A 13901-nucleotide genomic window follows, 5' to 3' on the forward strand; every position below is an offset into this window, starting at 1 on the left:
ATTTCAAACACTCACTAAACTGCTCCCACACCTGTGATTTCTTTCACTCAGGGTCTTCCTCTAATGCAAATGGATAGCATGTATGTAATATATTATAGCTTATTTACTTTATATTATAATAATAATAACGACATCAAGGGTGTAATTATTGCACAAGACATGAATGTATATAAAAACGGTAATTTATTGAAAATAATCATATGCTGCCTTTTTTATCCAATGTACAAGTTGCTCTGACAACTGTGATATTGTGTTACATCACATTCACCGTTATAAACACACACACACACACACACAGGGCATAATTTTGACAGTAGCGTTAAGCCTCAGAAAAAGTCAGTTCATTCAGTCCACCTTTGCCCCCTGTTCCATTGTTCCTGGATAAATAAATAACTGCATAATATTTCTTTTATAAACAAGGAGTAAACAGTGACACGACCATAAATCCCCGGCAGCTTCACTTCTTCTCTGCCTCCAGCCAAAATCAGTTTCCGTTTGTTATCATTTGTGTGACAAGTAGAACATTTTGTTTACTTCACTAATTGAGACATCTTTCAGTCTGGGTATTCCCCCCATGCGGTGGCCTTCTGTCCTCTGGCTTCGAGCGTACACATCTGTCACAGAAAGGAGACATTCAGGGGTGTTAGGGTGAGGAAATTCAGGATTTCCGGTGTTTTGTCATGTCTTGGGGCATGCCCTGAGAGATGGAACGTGTCATGTATTTTTATATTTTAATAAATTATAATATACAGTACATGATATCTTATGTATTTAAATTAAAGTAAAAAATTCTGTAGCCACAGTGAGTGAGAGAGAGTGAGTGAGAGAGAGAGGGGGATGACATGCAGAAAAGGGCCATGGGTCAGACATGAAACTGAGCCGCTGCGGTTAGAACCTTAGCCTTTATGGTACATGCTCTACCAGGTAAGCCAGCAGGGCACCCAGCTTATATTAGTGGCCATTGTGGTGCAAACCTCACTGGAACGTAAATCTGTATTGTTGCCACACAGCTGCCTTGTCACCTAACCAGTAGGTCACAGTTAGCATATGGAAACGCCCTCACCTGTGATGTTGTCCACAGAATCGAGTGGAGCCGTGTTGTTCAAGTTCACTCCGAACAGCAACAGCACAAAGATCATTAGTGCAACCAGCAGATAGATTGGCACCGCAAGAGCCCAGTATCTACAAAAGACAAAATTAGTCAGCTAATGGATCATAACTTAGTGTGCTACAAGTATTTCCTGTGGCAGTGAAGAGCAAAGAGAGGGGACTCGGTACTGAATAGCTAATATCTGGTTAGGATGTTTTTAACATACTTTTGAGGCCAGTAAGTGAGCCCTATTGAATGAAGCCACTCCTCTGGTACGAAAGCCCACAGACAATACAGGACTGTGGAGAAAAGAGAGGAAAGGCGATGTCATATTGCAGACAGAGCAGGCAGGGTTTGAATACCTCCTTACAGTGTCTGACACTGGGAATGGGATTTGACTTCCTGTACTTTATACACACACATATACGTGCACATACACACACTACTGTGTTACGGCAAGAATTTACATTTAACCTGACAATTAAAAAAAACTGACCAAATCAGACACGTATAAAAAGTATTAAATGATTTTTTTAATTGAATGTGAAAACGTAAGAAAACAACATTGGACTTACAGAAACCGAACTGTGAGCCAAGGTAAAGAACAAACCCATAAATGGCTCTCTCAGGCAGAGGAGAGGGAGAGTTTTCTACCATGATCTGAAACCACAACAAAAACAGAGACACAAGAAAGCTTAGAGAGTCGAGCAACATATAAAACGTAACATATAAACAACATATAAAACGTCAGATCTGGTTAGTCACCTTATAAGCGACACAACGTATTTATCCAAAACGTAAATAAAGTAGACTGTTACTGAACTAAAAAAAAAAAGTAATAATCAAAATGTCTACGAAAATCCAGAGTGCTTCCTTTCTTTAATACATTTCTCCGTCAAACAAGCACAGTATCGTACACATCCCTGATCGTCGATCAATTATCTTGCCTGCATATTGTCCCATGTGATAATAGGTACGATGTGAAACAGTCGCCATAGACGGTGTTCCGCATTTGGAATAAATAGCAAAAATAAACCACAACATGTCACCTTTTGGTGTATTAATATACCACGACGCACTTGAGTGGATAGGTCCTGAAAAATCACACCGTAGCTGTTGTATTGTTTAGCTTTGTAAATAACGAGACGCGCTTATTTTGTGATGTCTTTTGCCGGCCATATTTAGTTGTTACACACCCCGGAAATATACAGTCCAGCATGGCTTCGGAGCTTCTGGGACACCTGAAGTTTACCACTGAGCAGTTTTAGCAGTAGTTAGTGAAGGTATTTGGCCGTTTACGCCTCGATGGTGTGGCTGCGCGATAAAAAAAAAAAATATATATTTTGGGGAAGCATTTCGTGGTGAGACTGTGTTGACCGTTACTTTTTTTAAAGGTTGTCTGGTAACCAAGCGACGGAGCTCTGATGGTCCAGCGTGGCTGAGGACGGTAAACAGACCCCACATACTAATAAGACTAACTATTTCATCCAAAGTTGCCATAATGTCAAAGGAGAAGGCAAAGAAAAAAAACTCTCAAACGAAAACACAGCAGCCCATGCCTAAAAAGAAAAACAACACCGTGAAAAAGAAAAAGACACGCTGGTTTCACAATATTTTAAAAAAGAAGAAGTCTCCTCCTAAGGACCAAGTAAAAGTACAGCCTCCAAAAGATGCCCAACAGTACTCTGCCAACTGGAAAATATTACAAGAGGTAAGAGTTGGGTCTGGGCCAGATTTCTGGGTCTTACATTTTGTCACATTCAGTATTTTACTGAAGATTGTTCACTACTTTGCAAACCTTCCACAGATGTTAAAAGCCAGCGAGCCGGAGAAGAAACAGCCCGTGACGCCAGAATATCAGAATGGTGCTCAGCAAAAAAAGGAGGTTAAAGAGAATTCTTCTAAAAATATTTCCAAGAACAATACAGGTCCCGGGCAGAGAGACTCTGGGGAAAAAGTGAAGCACAAAACTGTGTCTGATAGTGTTGTCCCCAAGGATGCTCGGGTGAACTTGAAGGTTCCAGGTGTCTCACAGACAAAACAGTCTACTGCTCTAAAAAGGAAGAGGAACGGAGGAAAGTCAAACAGCGAGCAAGCAGCCAAAAAAGAAAAGTCTGTGGTTGAAGAGGTGAAACCTACGGAGTAAGTATACCACACTAACTTTGGCTAATATTAGGGTCAAGAATAATTATGGCCGCTAATGTCATCTTGTCCTTTGCTCTTGTAGAGAGGACCTTTGGTTTGATGATGTGGATCCTGACGACATTGAGGCGACAATAGGAGCCGAGGCAGCAGATATCATGAGGAAGAAGCAGGGTATTCAGAAGAGCAAGGACACAGAGAGCGCTCTTGTCAAGGAGAAAGCCTTTGAGGGGTGAGTGATGTCTCGTGTTGACGCCTCACAGGCGTGCTTCAAACCTGTTAATGCAATAATCATATCAATCATATAAAAGAGGAAGGACAGTTTAACAGTTTGTTACTCCACCTTAGAAACAATCCTACCTTGTAGGAATCAGAATGCTTTCATTTATAATTATGTAAATTCGCATAACTAATTGCAAATTTGTTGTAATGCAAATGGTTAAGTCATAAACTGATGAATCCATTCTGAGCTGAATGCAACATTGGCACCAGTTAAGCTGCAGTGTTGTCAAAATTGTGTTGTGCTGCTGTGAGAGAAGTTATGCTGCTGTATGTGCTGCTGCTTTTAAAGGACCAAACTGTATTTTTTACTTTTTACACTTTTTACATTTACTACCAGTAGCACAGATTACTACAAACTATTTTCACTGTGGTTTAAGTCACTGAATGTATTTTTTAAAAAAATTTAAAAATCTGCTTGCACTGACATAAAAACAAAATTTATGTTACTGGCCTATGTTAATGAATTGGAGAGTGGGAATTGTGCCAGTTTTTGAATAAGTAATATTATCTGTATTTGTAATATTGTGATATCATTATGTATTGAGATATGGTGCGTTTGTTGGGAGGACAAATGGGAAACCGTTTATGGATAAAATAACCAGACTGAAATGTCTGTTATTGGCCAGTCCACAAGATAAAAGGTTAACAAATCACTTCAACTTCATCACACTGATGCAAAAAATCCTCCAAATCTAATATTTTTCTTCATCTAAAAGTGAAGTGGCTTTGTGCCGCAAAGAAAAAAAAAATGCAAATGATCTTTTTATGATCTTTACGCTTGCATTTGTTTGTTGTTGATTTTCTGGCAACAATGCTTGTGAATTCAAGTTTGGTCATGTTGCTGCTTGATTGTAAAACATATTCATGTCTAAAACACAAAACATGGGAAATCATTGACCGTTAATACTAGTATGATCCATACTAACTGGGTGGATGGATAGATAGATACAGATAACATTTTTCAACTTTTCAATATATGTGACAAAAGCGTGAGTGGGTTTCTTCCCAGCTTTAACTCCTCAGACAGGTTGACATAGTGATGACTTTCCTCTGTTATCACCTTTGTTGCCATTCGCCAACATTAGTCTCACCAGAGCTGTGGCCATTGATTGTGAGATGGTGGGAGTGGGTCCGGATGGAGAAGACAGCATCTTGGCACGCGTGTCCCTCGTGAACCAGTTTGGGAAATGCATCTATGACAAATATGTAAAACCTACAGAGAAGGTGACAGACTACAGGACAGCCTTCAGTGGCATCCGACCAGAGGACATCAAAGATGGTGAGTCACAAAATGAATTGTGATGAACAATTAACTAAATGAGAAACTTCTCCATTCACTGTTATATTATAATTTATTTGCAGGTGAGGATGTTAGGACTGTGCAGAGGGAGGTAGCTGAGATCCTGAAGGGCAGAATAGTGGTTGGACATGCCATACACAACGACTTAAAGGTAGCCTGGATGTAATATCTGAGAGGGAAATAATGTTATAATTTTCAAAATAAGTGACAGAATATATAAACCAGTCTTAAACTCCCGTTTCAGATTCTACTGTTGGATCATCCAAAAAAGAAAATCCGGGACACTCAGAAGTATAAACCCTTTAAGAAGACTGTTAAGGTAATCACATGACAAATCGGCCTCAAAGCTTAAATCTTCATGAGTGTGACTCCTGTATATCTGTGGAGCCAGTCCGGGGTCCTCCACACAGATCATGAAATCCAAGTGATAATGACATGATTATCTTCTTTCAGAGTGGTCGACCCTCGCTGAAACTCCTCTGTAGAGAAATACTCAATGTGAAGGTCCAGCAGGGTGAACATTCATCTGTGAGTCATCAACACATTAAACACAACTCTCATTAATTTTCAACACAATTCAATCTGCGTCAGATTCTTAATTTGATAAATAGTAATGACTCAGGGTTGCAGTGTTTCATTGTTTGTATGCTCTGCTCTCTCTTGGCAACAATAACAGCTGATTTGCGCACAAGTGTATCATTGCACAATATTACAAAAGATAATTATGAAAAATACCAATTGTAACCTCTTGAATTCATCTCTTAACCTCTCCCTTCCGCTCTTTCCTAGGTCCAAGATGCACAGGCCACCATGAGGCTGTACACATTAGTGAAAAAACAGTGGGAAGCAGAGATTAAAGCCAGTAAGAAGAACAAAGACTCAGACAAGAAGAAGGAGAGAAAGCCCAAGTTGCCTAAGAACAGGGGCAAGAATCCCACAAGATTATGAATTCAAAACCAATCTGCAAGAGGTCAGATCATCTTTGGAGCAGAGTAGAGCTGACTGAGATGATCAGACATCTGGTTTTGTTTTTGAAAGACACAGAAACCGCCACCACAGACTTTTGAAAGTAACAGATGTGGAACACTTATGTTTGTATAAAAGTATGACACCCATGAGCTCATGTAACAGCTATCAACTGACCCTGAACGTGATGAAAAACAAATCATTAAGAATACCAGTGAAAAAGATTTCTGTGCAGATGTGTTTTGTTTTTCTAAGTGTTTTTGTCAGCCTGAGCTCCGGGATGTGAAAGACTTGATTGTTTTGCCAAGACTCTGGCAAACCCAGAACTGTTCTGGCTGAGCATCTCGTGCTGTGCGATGCCTGAGAATTACAACATCTGTGAGAGCTCAGTCTTTATTTACGCTGATCCTTTCGGTCATTTCCACCATTGATAATTCCAGTCATCATTTCCCACTATGCTGTTCCCAGCAGCTGGGGGCAAGTGTTCAGATCCTGTGGGTTCAACTTATGTTACAGGGTGCTCTTGAGACCTAAAATCACATCCAGTCCCACACAATGAATTGGTGACATATTGTTTTTGCATTATGGTTACAGTAATTTATAAATGGTTTAGATCTTTGGTCTGTTGACTTGGTTTGTAATAATTTGATTCCTGTTTGCCTTTAAAAGTTTTATGTTTTCAAAAAAATAAAATGTAAGAATTCTTTCTCTGTAGCTATACTGCATATATTTTTTTATAAATATTCTTACCAGTTACTCCATATTTGTCAATTACCTCTTGATTAGTTTTGTCCTGTCCCGCTCTGACCTAGCTAAAAAACAGGTGGTCAACTGTTAATCCATGAAATCTGGTGCTTAGATTTTTATGATCAGTTTTCCTGGAATTTGCTGCTCTCACAGCAACAACAAGAGATTTGGAGGCCCGGTAACAACTGTCTGATGTTGCTTGTCAACACCATCCTTCTCATGGTGACGCTAGCTTAGAACAGCATGTTTTCTTGTATTATTTATTACCACATGGAAAGCCCACATTTGTCCAACTCTGGAGAGGCATATAGACTTTGCTTTATTTTTTTGTTACCAAATTGTATTATGTTTGTATTTTTACGTAATGTCCTTTTAAGCATTTCAACAGTGAATCAGACAGTTGAGGTTCATACTGCTGTGACTGGTTTTTGCACTTTGGATCATGGCCTCTTGTATAATGCTGTGCAGTCCTATAAGTGTGTGTCTTATGCTTCAGCTCCAGTGACAGAGTGAGGGATTTAGGCTCCCTGTGTGCCCACAGTATGTCAGTGTGATTTGCTGCCCATGTTTGATGGAAAGCGTCCCCTTCTCACTGTAGAGATGAAACCTGCACCCTTGGTCCGAGGAGCCCAGGCTCTCAATTTTACCCTTAAGTTATGTAGCCCAATCAGCTTCTGGAGGCCTCAGATAGATGAAAACTTTGTTTATCATTCTTAGACGAACACACAAGGTGAGGGACAAGAACCCTTCAGAATTATAGGAAGGGTGACCTGTCCTTCCTGATCATTTCTGCTTTAAATGCAGGTATATTTTTACAAAAGTGTGGCTTTGGTTGGCTGTGATCTTCGCAGCAAACTCTGGGCAGATTGTTTGAATACACTTTTAATATCATTATTGATAAAGCTTCTTAACCAATTAATAAATAAACCAGAAAACCAACTTGAATCATTATTTTAATCAAATTCAGTATTATCTTACTCAATCTTACCCAGGCCTGAAATTTTATGTGGCTGTATTTATTTATTTATTTATTTGCCTCAGTCATGGTGATAATGTAAGAGATTTAGGCTCCTTGTTTGCCAACAGTATGCCAGTGTGATTTGCTGCCCAGAAGCTGATGCACAGTGCGCCCCACATTCCTAAAATGAAGCCGATGCCCTTGGTCTGCAGCCTCCAGGCTCTAAATTAGGCTCTGTGTGGAGCTTGGTCAGATGCTCTGAAGGCCTCTGGCAGATGAAAAGCAGAACAGCAGACCTTAGTGTAAATTTGAATGCAAGGACTGACTCATCTGCTGATACATAATGCCAAGACTTTTTTTTCTTTTCTGGATATCACTGGGTGCTTTGGTACAGTGGTGTTGTGGTTATAATGCAACAGTATAGCGGCTATAATTCCTCACTGCATTTCCCCTATGTTCTCAGTGAAACTATGTACCATTTTTGTTGGAAGACAAACTGGAGCACAATGAGAAAAGCTGTCTTTGAAATTCTTGATCATGTAAAGTATATATGCTAAATGTCAGTAGATTAGCTGGATTGTTAAAATAATTATTATGTTTGGCTTCTTCTGCCTAGACAGGCTACTGTTAGGATCTGAACCTGGAGGAATAAGTTTGGCCAAACTAAGATCCAGGGAGATTTATTGCTGATGGTATAAACGTTTAGCACTACTACATTTTTGAATCTGTATGATTTCTTGACTTTGATATGGCTCTCATAGAGAGATATGAATTTTACACTGCATAGGAAACGGCTCAGATTAACTCCTCTGAAAATAACAGTAACTTAAAATCAATACATGCTTTTCTGCTGGAACAGGAGAGAACAAAACAATAATATCATGGAGTAGTGTGGGATCACCACTGCCATTGTTGCAGTCAGCTACTCCTGGTTATGATTCATGAAGTGTTAGTTGTTCAGGAGGTTTTTACTGGGAGCCAATGATCTGCAGAGGTCTCCTCCTCTCCAAAACAAATGGACCCAGTGATTAAATCCAGTAAAAACACTGAATAGAAAGTTTCACATTAAAAAATCAGTGGACACAAGATATACAGTCATATGAAAAAGTTAGAGCACCCCATTAAATATTTAGTTCTTTATATCAACATATCAAAATTAGATCTTCTCTCAAATTATATCTATAGAAAAAGGTGATGTAATTGCATCACCTATGCAAAAACAACAAAAAATTCACTTACTTAACAAAAGGTAATTCCCACTGAGGAAAAAGTCAGGACACCCTATGCCTTAATAGCTAGTATTTACCCCTATGGCTGAAATAACCTCAGTTAGACGTTTCCTCTAACTGTCTACCAATCTCTGACATCGACTGGTAGAAAGTTTTCCTCACTCTTCAATGCAGAATTCTTTCAGCTGTGTGATATTTGAGGGGTGTCTTGCGTGCACAGCCCGTTTCAAATCACCCCACAGCATCTCAATAGGATTCAGATCTGAGCTTTGACCTTACCATTCGAGAACTGTCCATTTCTTTCTTCAGAGCCATTACTTGGTGGATTTACTGGAATGTTTAGGGTCATTGTCGTGTTGCATGGTCCTCCCGCTTCAGCTTCAATTTTTGGACAGACAGTCTCACATTGTCCTTAAGCATCCTCTGATACAATGAAGAATTCATAGTGGATTCTATGGCGATGAGCTGGCCCTGACCCCTGCTGCAGCAATCCCAAACCATGACATTTCCACCCAATGCTTCACAGTTGGTACGAGGTTCTTTTGCTTAAATGCTAATTTAATTTTAGATTCATCTGTCCAAAGCACATTGTTCCAAAAGGTCTCTGGCAAACTTCAGTCTTGCCCAGTCTTGCCCTGATGTGTGTTTTTTTTTTGACAGCAAGCATTTCCTCCCATGTAAATCAAACTTGTGCGGTCTCTTTCTGATGGTAGATACAGTGCATCCGGAAAGTATTTACAGCACTTCACTTTTTCCACTCTTTGTTATGTTACGGTCTTATTCCAAAATGGATTCAATTAATTTTTTACCTCAAAATTCTACACACAATACCCCATAATGACAAAGTGAAAAAAGTTTGCTTGAGATTTTTGCAAATTTATTAAAAAATAATAACAAAAACATGTACATAAGTATTCACAGCCTTTGCTCAATACTTTTTTCAGATCTCTCCTTCACCCCAGTCCGAGGTCCAGAGCGCTCTGGAGCAGGTTATCATCAAGGATGTCTTTGTACATTGCTGCATTCATCTTTGCCTTGACCCTGACTAGTCTCCCAGTTCCTGCTGCTGAAAACATCCCCACAGCTACCACCATGCTTCACTGTAGGGATGGTACTGGCCAGGTGATGAGCGGTGCCTGGTTTCCTCCAGACATGACACTTGGCATTCAGGCCAAAGAGTTCAATCTTTGTTTCATCAGACCAAACAATTTTGTTTCTCATGGTCTGAGAGTCCTTCAGGTGCCTTTTGGTGAACTCCAGGCAGGCTGTCATGTGCCTTTTACTGAGGAGTGGCTTCCGTCTGGCCACTCTACCATACAGGCCTGATTGGCGGAGTGCTGCAGAAATGGTTGTCCTTCTGGAAGGTTCTCCTCTCTCCACATAGCAACTCTGGAGCACTGTCAGAGTGACCATCGGGTTCTTGGTCACCTCCCTGACTAAAGCCCTTCTGCAATTGCTCAGATTGGCCGGGCAGCTCTAGGAAGAGTCCTGGTGGTTCCAAACTTCTTCCATTTACTGATGATGGAGGCCACTGTGCTCACTGGGACCTTCAATGCTGCAGAAATTTTTCTGTACCCTTCCCCAGATCTGTGCCTCGATACAATCCTGTCTCGGAGGTCTACAGACAATTCCTTGGACTTCATGGCTTGGTTTGTGCTCTGACATGCACTGTCAACTATGGGACCTTATATAGACAGGTGTGTGCCTTTCCAAATCATGTCCAGTCAAATGAATTTACCACAGGTGGACTCCAATCAAGTTGTAGAAACATCTGAAGGATGATCAGTGGAAACAGGATGCATCTGAGTTCAGTTTTGAGTGTCATGGCAAAGGCTGTGAATACTTATGTACATGTGATTTTTTTTGTTTTTATTTTCAATATATTTGCAAAAATTTCAAGCAAACTTTTTTCACTTTGTCATTATGGGGTATTGTGTCCAGAATTTAGAGGTAAAAAATTTTGGAATAAGGCTGTAACTTAACAAAATGTGGAAAAAGTGAAGCGCTGTGAATACTTTCCAGATGCACTGTACATGTACTTTGACATTGGCTATTGCAAGAGCTTCCTGTAGGTCCCGTGATGACACTTTTGGATTGCTGGAGACTTCTTTAAGCATCTTGTGGTCTGCTCTTGGGCTGAACTTGCTAGGACGGCCTGACCTGGTCATGCTGGCAGCTGTTTGTTCTCAACTTGTAAATAATTTTCCGAACAATGGAATGGCTATTTTCAAATTCTTGTCAGACCTGTTTATATCCCTTGCCAGACTGATATGCATCTATAATGTTCTTTCTGAAGGCTTCAGAGAGCTCTTTGGATCTCACCATGGTGATACCACTATGAATTCTTCATTGTATCAGAGGATGCTTGAGAACAATGTGAGACTGTCTGTCCAAAAATTGAAGCTGAAGCGGGAGGACCATGCAACACGACAATGACCCTAAACATTCCAGTAAATCCACCAAGTAATGGCTCTGAAGAAAGAAATGGACAGTTCTCGAATGGTAAGGTCAAAGCTCAGATCTGAATCCTATTGAGATGCTGTGGGGTGATTTGAAACGGGCTGTGCACGCAAGACACCCCTCAAATATCACACAGCTGAAAGAATTCTGCATTGAAGAGTGAGGAAAACTTTCTACCAGTCGATGTCAGAGATTGGTAGACAGTTAGAGGAAACGTCTAACTGAGGTTATTTCAGCCTATTAAGGCATAGGGTGTCCTGACTTTTTCCTCAGAGGGAATTGGCATCTTTGTTAATTTCTTTTGTTAGATAGGTGATTTTTTTGTTGTTTTTGCATAGGTGATGCTATTACATCACCTTTATCTATAGATATAATTCAAGAGAAGATCGAATATTGTGATGTTGATATAAAGAACTAAATATTTGATGGGGTGCTCTAACTTTTTCATATGACTGTATATCTTGTGTCCACCGATTTTTTAATATGAAACTTTCTATTCAGTGTTTTTACTGGATTTAATCACTGGTTCCATTTGTTTTGGAGAGGAGGAGACCTCTGCAGATCATCGGCTCCCAGTAAAAACCTCCTGATCAACTAACACTTCATGAATCATAACCAGGAGTAGCTGACTGCAACAATGGCAGTGGTGATCCCACACTACTCCATGATATTATTGTTTTGTTCTCTCCTGTTCCAGCAGAAAAGCATGTATTGATTTGAAGTTACTGTTATTTTCAGAGGAGTTAATCTGAGCCGTTTCCTATGCAGTGTAAAATTCATATTACTATAATAATTATTATAATTATTATAATTATTTGAACAATCCAGCTAATCTGCTGACATTTAGCTTATATACTTTAAATGATCAAGAATTTTGCAGCTTCTCAAAGACAGCTTTTCTCATTGTGCTCCTGTTTATCATCCAACAAAAATGTTCTCATGTGTTCTCAGTGAAACTGAGAACACATGGGAACGTGGGGGTGTCCTAACTTTTTCCTCTGTGGGAATTGGCATCTTTGTTCATTTCTTTTGTTAAAGAAGTGGATTTTTTTTGTTGTTGTTTTTACAACATGTAATTGGCAATTACATCACCTTTATCTATAGATGTAATTTGAGAGAAGATCTATTATTGATATCTTCATATTTCTTAATAAAGAACTAAATATTTAATAAGGTGTCCTAAGTTTTTGACAATACATGACTGTATTGGAAGGGCTGTTAGCCTAGCTGCTGCTTATGTTAGCTTGTTTCCCTGATAGGCTATGATCCGTTCATCCAATTAAAGTAAATGGTAAAAAAAAAACCAAACAAACAAAAAAAAAAAACAACAAAATCTAAAAAGTGTTTCGTAACATTTGGCTTAAAAAATTCGACCACTTCTGGCAGACAACCACAATGCTGAAGCATGTGCAAAGGGGACATGGTGCCATTGACAAGCGAACAAATGAAACGCACCTTTACCTTGATTAAAATTACAGATTTCTCCAGGTTTGAAAATTAGTACACAAGTACACAATTAACAAAATAAATAACACAGGTCTAGTCATTTTTAAACTTTTTAATATGGAAGAGTTACATATTATAGCCTTGACACTGGGCATGCAACACGGCTATCTTGTAAGCGAAAGTCTAATTATTGGTTTCGCACATGTGTGGTGACCATTTCCAGGGTCACGCAGAAATCCCACATTAACAGCTGTGACACCTAGAATGTACAGTTTTGGACACATTAAAATTAATACAAGTAATGCAATGCAATTTTGCTTGTTCACACGGTGAAACTTCACAAATATCCACTCCTCATTTGTATCAGTGAGTGCTTTCACAGCTACAGTGCATCCAGAAAGTATTCACAGTAGTGTCAGCATCATGCTTTGGGGATGTTTTTGGCAGCAGGAACTGGGAGACCAAAAAATAGGTGTGTCAAGCTTGTAGCATCATACTCAAAAAGACTTGAGGCTGTAATTGCTGCCAAAGGTGCTTCAACAAAGTATGTTCATGTTATATTTTGGTTTATATTTTTAATTAATTTGCAAAAGTTTCAAGCAAACTTTTTTTTCACTTTGTCATTAAGAGGTATTGTGTGTAGAATTTTGAGGTAAAAATTAATTTAATCAATTTTGGAATAAGCACTGTACGCTGGTGTCCTGGTTATAATCTGTTTTTTTGGAGTATGCACATTATGTATTGGGCATAAACATTTTATCCTGGTTTTAGAATCCCCGGTAAGCCCTTATTCTGGTGTTAAGAAACCTTGGTATGCAACCTCTGATAATAACCTGGATCCTGTGCCATGTAAACACCTTATCTCGTTTTCTGGACACTCTCTGTTGGTGCAGAACACACAAGGTCAGATATTGACAAATCAAGACACAACTGCATACAAATGATCATAATCCTGGATATTGTTCTGATCATGTACACATTGATGTGAATGACCTGCTTTATCATGTTCATCAATCCTGAATAAGATCAAAACTTGAATAAAACTCAAAACTGGGAAACTAATATGAATGTAAATGTATTCAGTGATTGTAGACTAAATATTACAAACTTTACTCTACATAACATAACACAATTCACCACAAACTACAGCCTCCAAGATGACTATAAATCTAAAATCAAAACCTTTCTTAACCAGGTTTAACAAAACTAAAAAAAGACAATCACCAGGAGTTCAGATGTCTCAGGTAGAAGTATTTATTGTAAGCTTGGTGCCTAGGAGAA

General features: G+C 39.2%; 2 protein-coding genes across 2 annotated transcripts; one reads left to right on the forward strand and one right to left on the reverse strand.

Moving 5' to 3' along the window:
• Positions 1–164: 164 nt before the first annotated feature.
• On the reverse strand, positions 165–2029 carry pigp (phosphatidylinositol glycan anchor biosynthesis, class P). The gene is made up of 5 exons (XM_071463597.1): positions 1856–2029; positions 1666–1750; positions 1317–1389; positions 1064–1182; positions 165–614 (listed from the first exon to the last, which is right to left on the reverse strand). The coding sequence occupies exons 2-5, from the start codon at positions 1745–1747 to the stop codon at positions 502–504; spliced, it is 387 nt and encodes a 128-aa protein (XP_071319698.1). The 5' UTR covers positions 1748–1750; positions 1856–2029; the 3' UTR covers positions 165–501.
• A 253-nt stretch (positions 2030–2282) lies between these two features.
• Positions 2283–6492, forward strand: rexo4 (REX4 homolog, 3'-5' exonuclease). Its single transcript, XM_071463587.1, has 9 exons — positions 2283–2373; positions 2485–2801; positions 2898–3232; positions 3318–3464; positions 4600–4793; positions 4877–4965; positions 5059–5133; positions 5268–5342; positions 5604–6492. The coding sequence occupies exons 2-9, from the start codon at positions 2592–2594 to the stop codon at positions 5760–5762; spliced, it is 1284 nt and encodes a 427-aa protein (XP_071319688.1). The 5' UTR covers positions 2283–2373; positions 2485–2591; the 3' UTR covers positions 5763–6492.
• Positions 6493–13901: the final 7409 nt, after the last annotated feature.

Source organism: Trachinotus anak, unplaced genomic scaffold, assembly GCF_046630095.1.
Source record: "Trachinotus anak isolate AG129_WGS33_773 ecotype Australia unplaced genomic scaffold, CSIRO_AGI_Tana_v1 ptg000025l, whole genome shotgun sequence".
NCBI lineage: Eukaryota > Metazoa > Chordata > Actinopteri > Carangiformes > Carangidae > Trachinotus > Trachinotus anak.

Excerpts from the sequence above, each read along its gene's own strand:
- pigp (XM_071463597.1), bottom strand. The coding sequence starts at position 1,747 with ATGGTAGAAAACTCTCCCTCTCCTCTGCCTGAGAGAGCCATTTATGGG. Across the intron at positions 1,390-1,665 it reads TGGCTCACAGTTCGGTTTCT|TCCTGTATTGTCTGTGGGCT; the intron begins GTAAGTCCAATG and ends TTTTCTCCACAG. Across the intron at positions 1,183-1,316 it reads CTCACTTACTGGCCTCAAAA|ATACTGGGCTCTTGCGGTGC; the intron begins GTATGTTAAAAA and ends TGTCTTTTGTAG.
- rexo4 (XM_071463587.1), top strand. The coding sequence starts at position 2,592 with ATGTCAAAGGAGAAGGCAAAGAAAAAAAACTCTCAAACGAAAACACAG. Across the intron at positions 4,966-5,058 it reads CCATACACAACGACTTAAAG|ATTCTACTGTTGGATCATCC; the intron begins GTAGCCTGGATG and ends CTCCCGTTTCAG. Across the intron at positions 5,134-5,267 it reads CCTTTAAGAAGACTGTTAAG|AGTGGTCGACCCTCGCTGAA; the intron begins GTAATCACATGA and ends ATCTTCTTTCAG.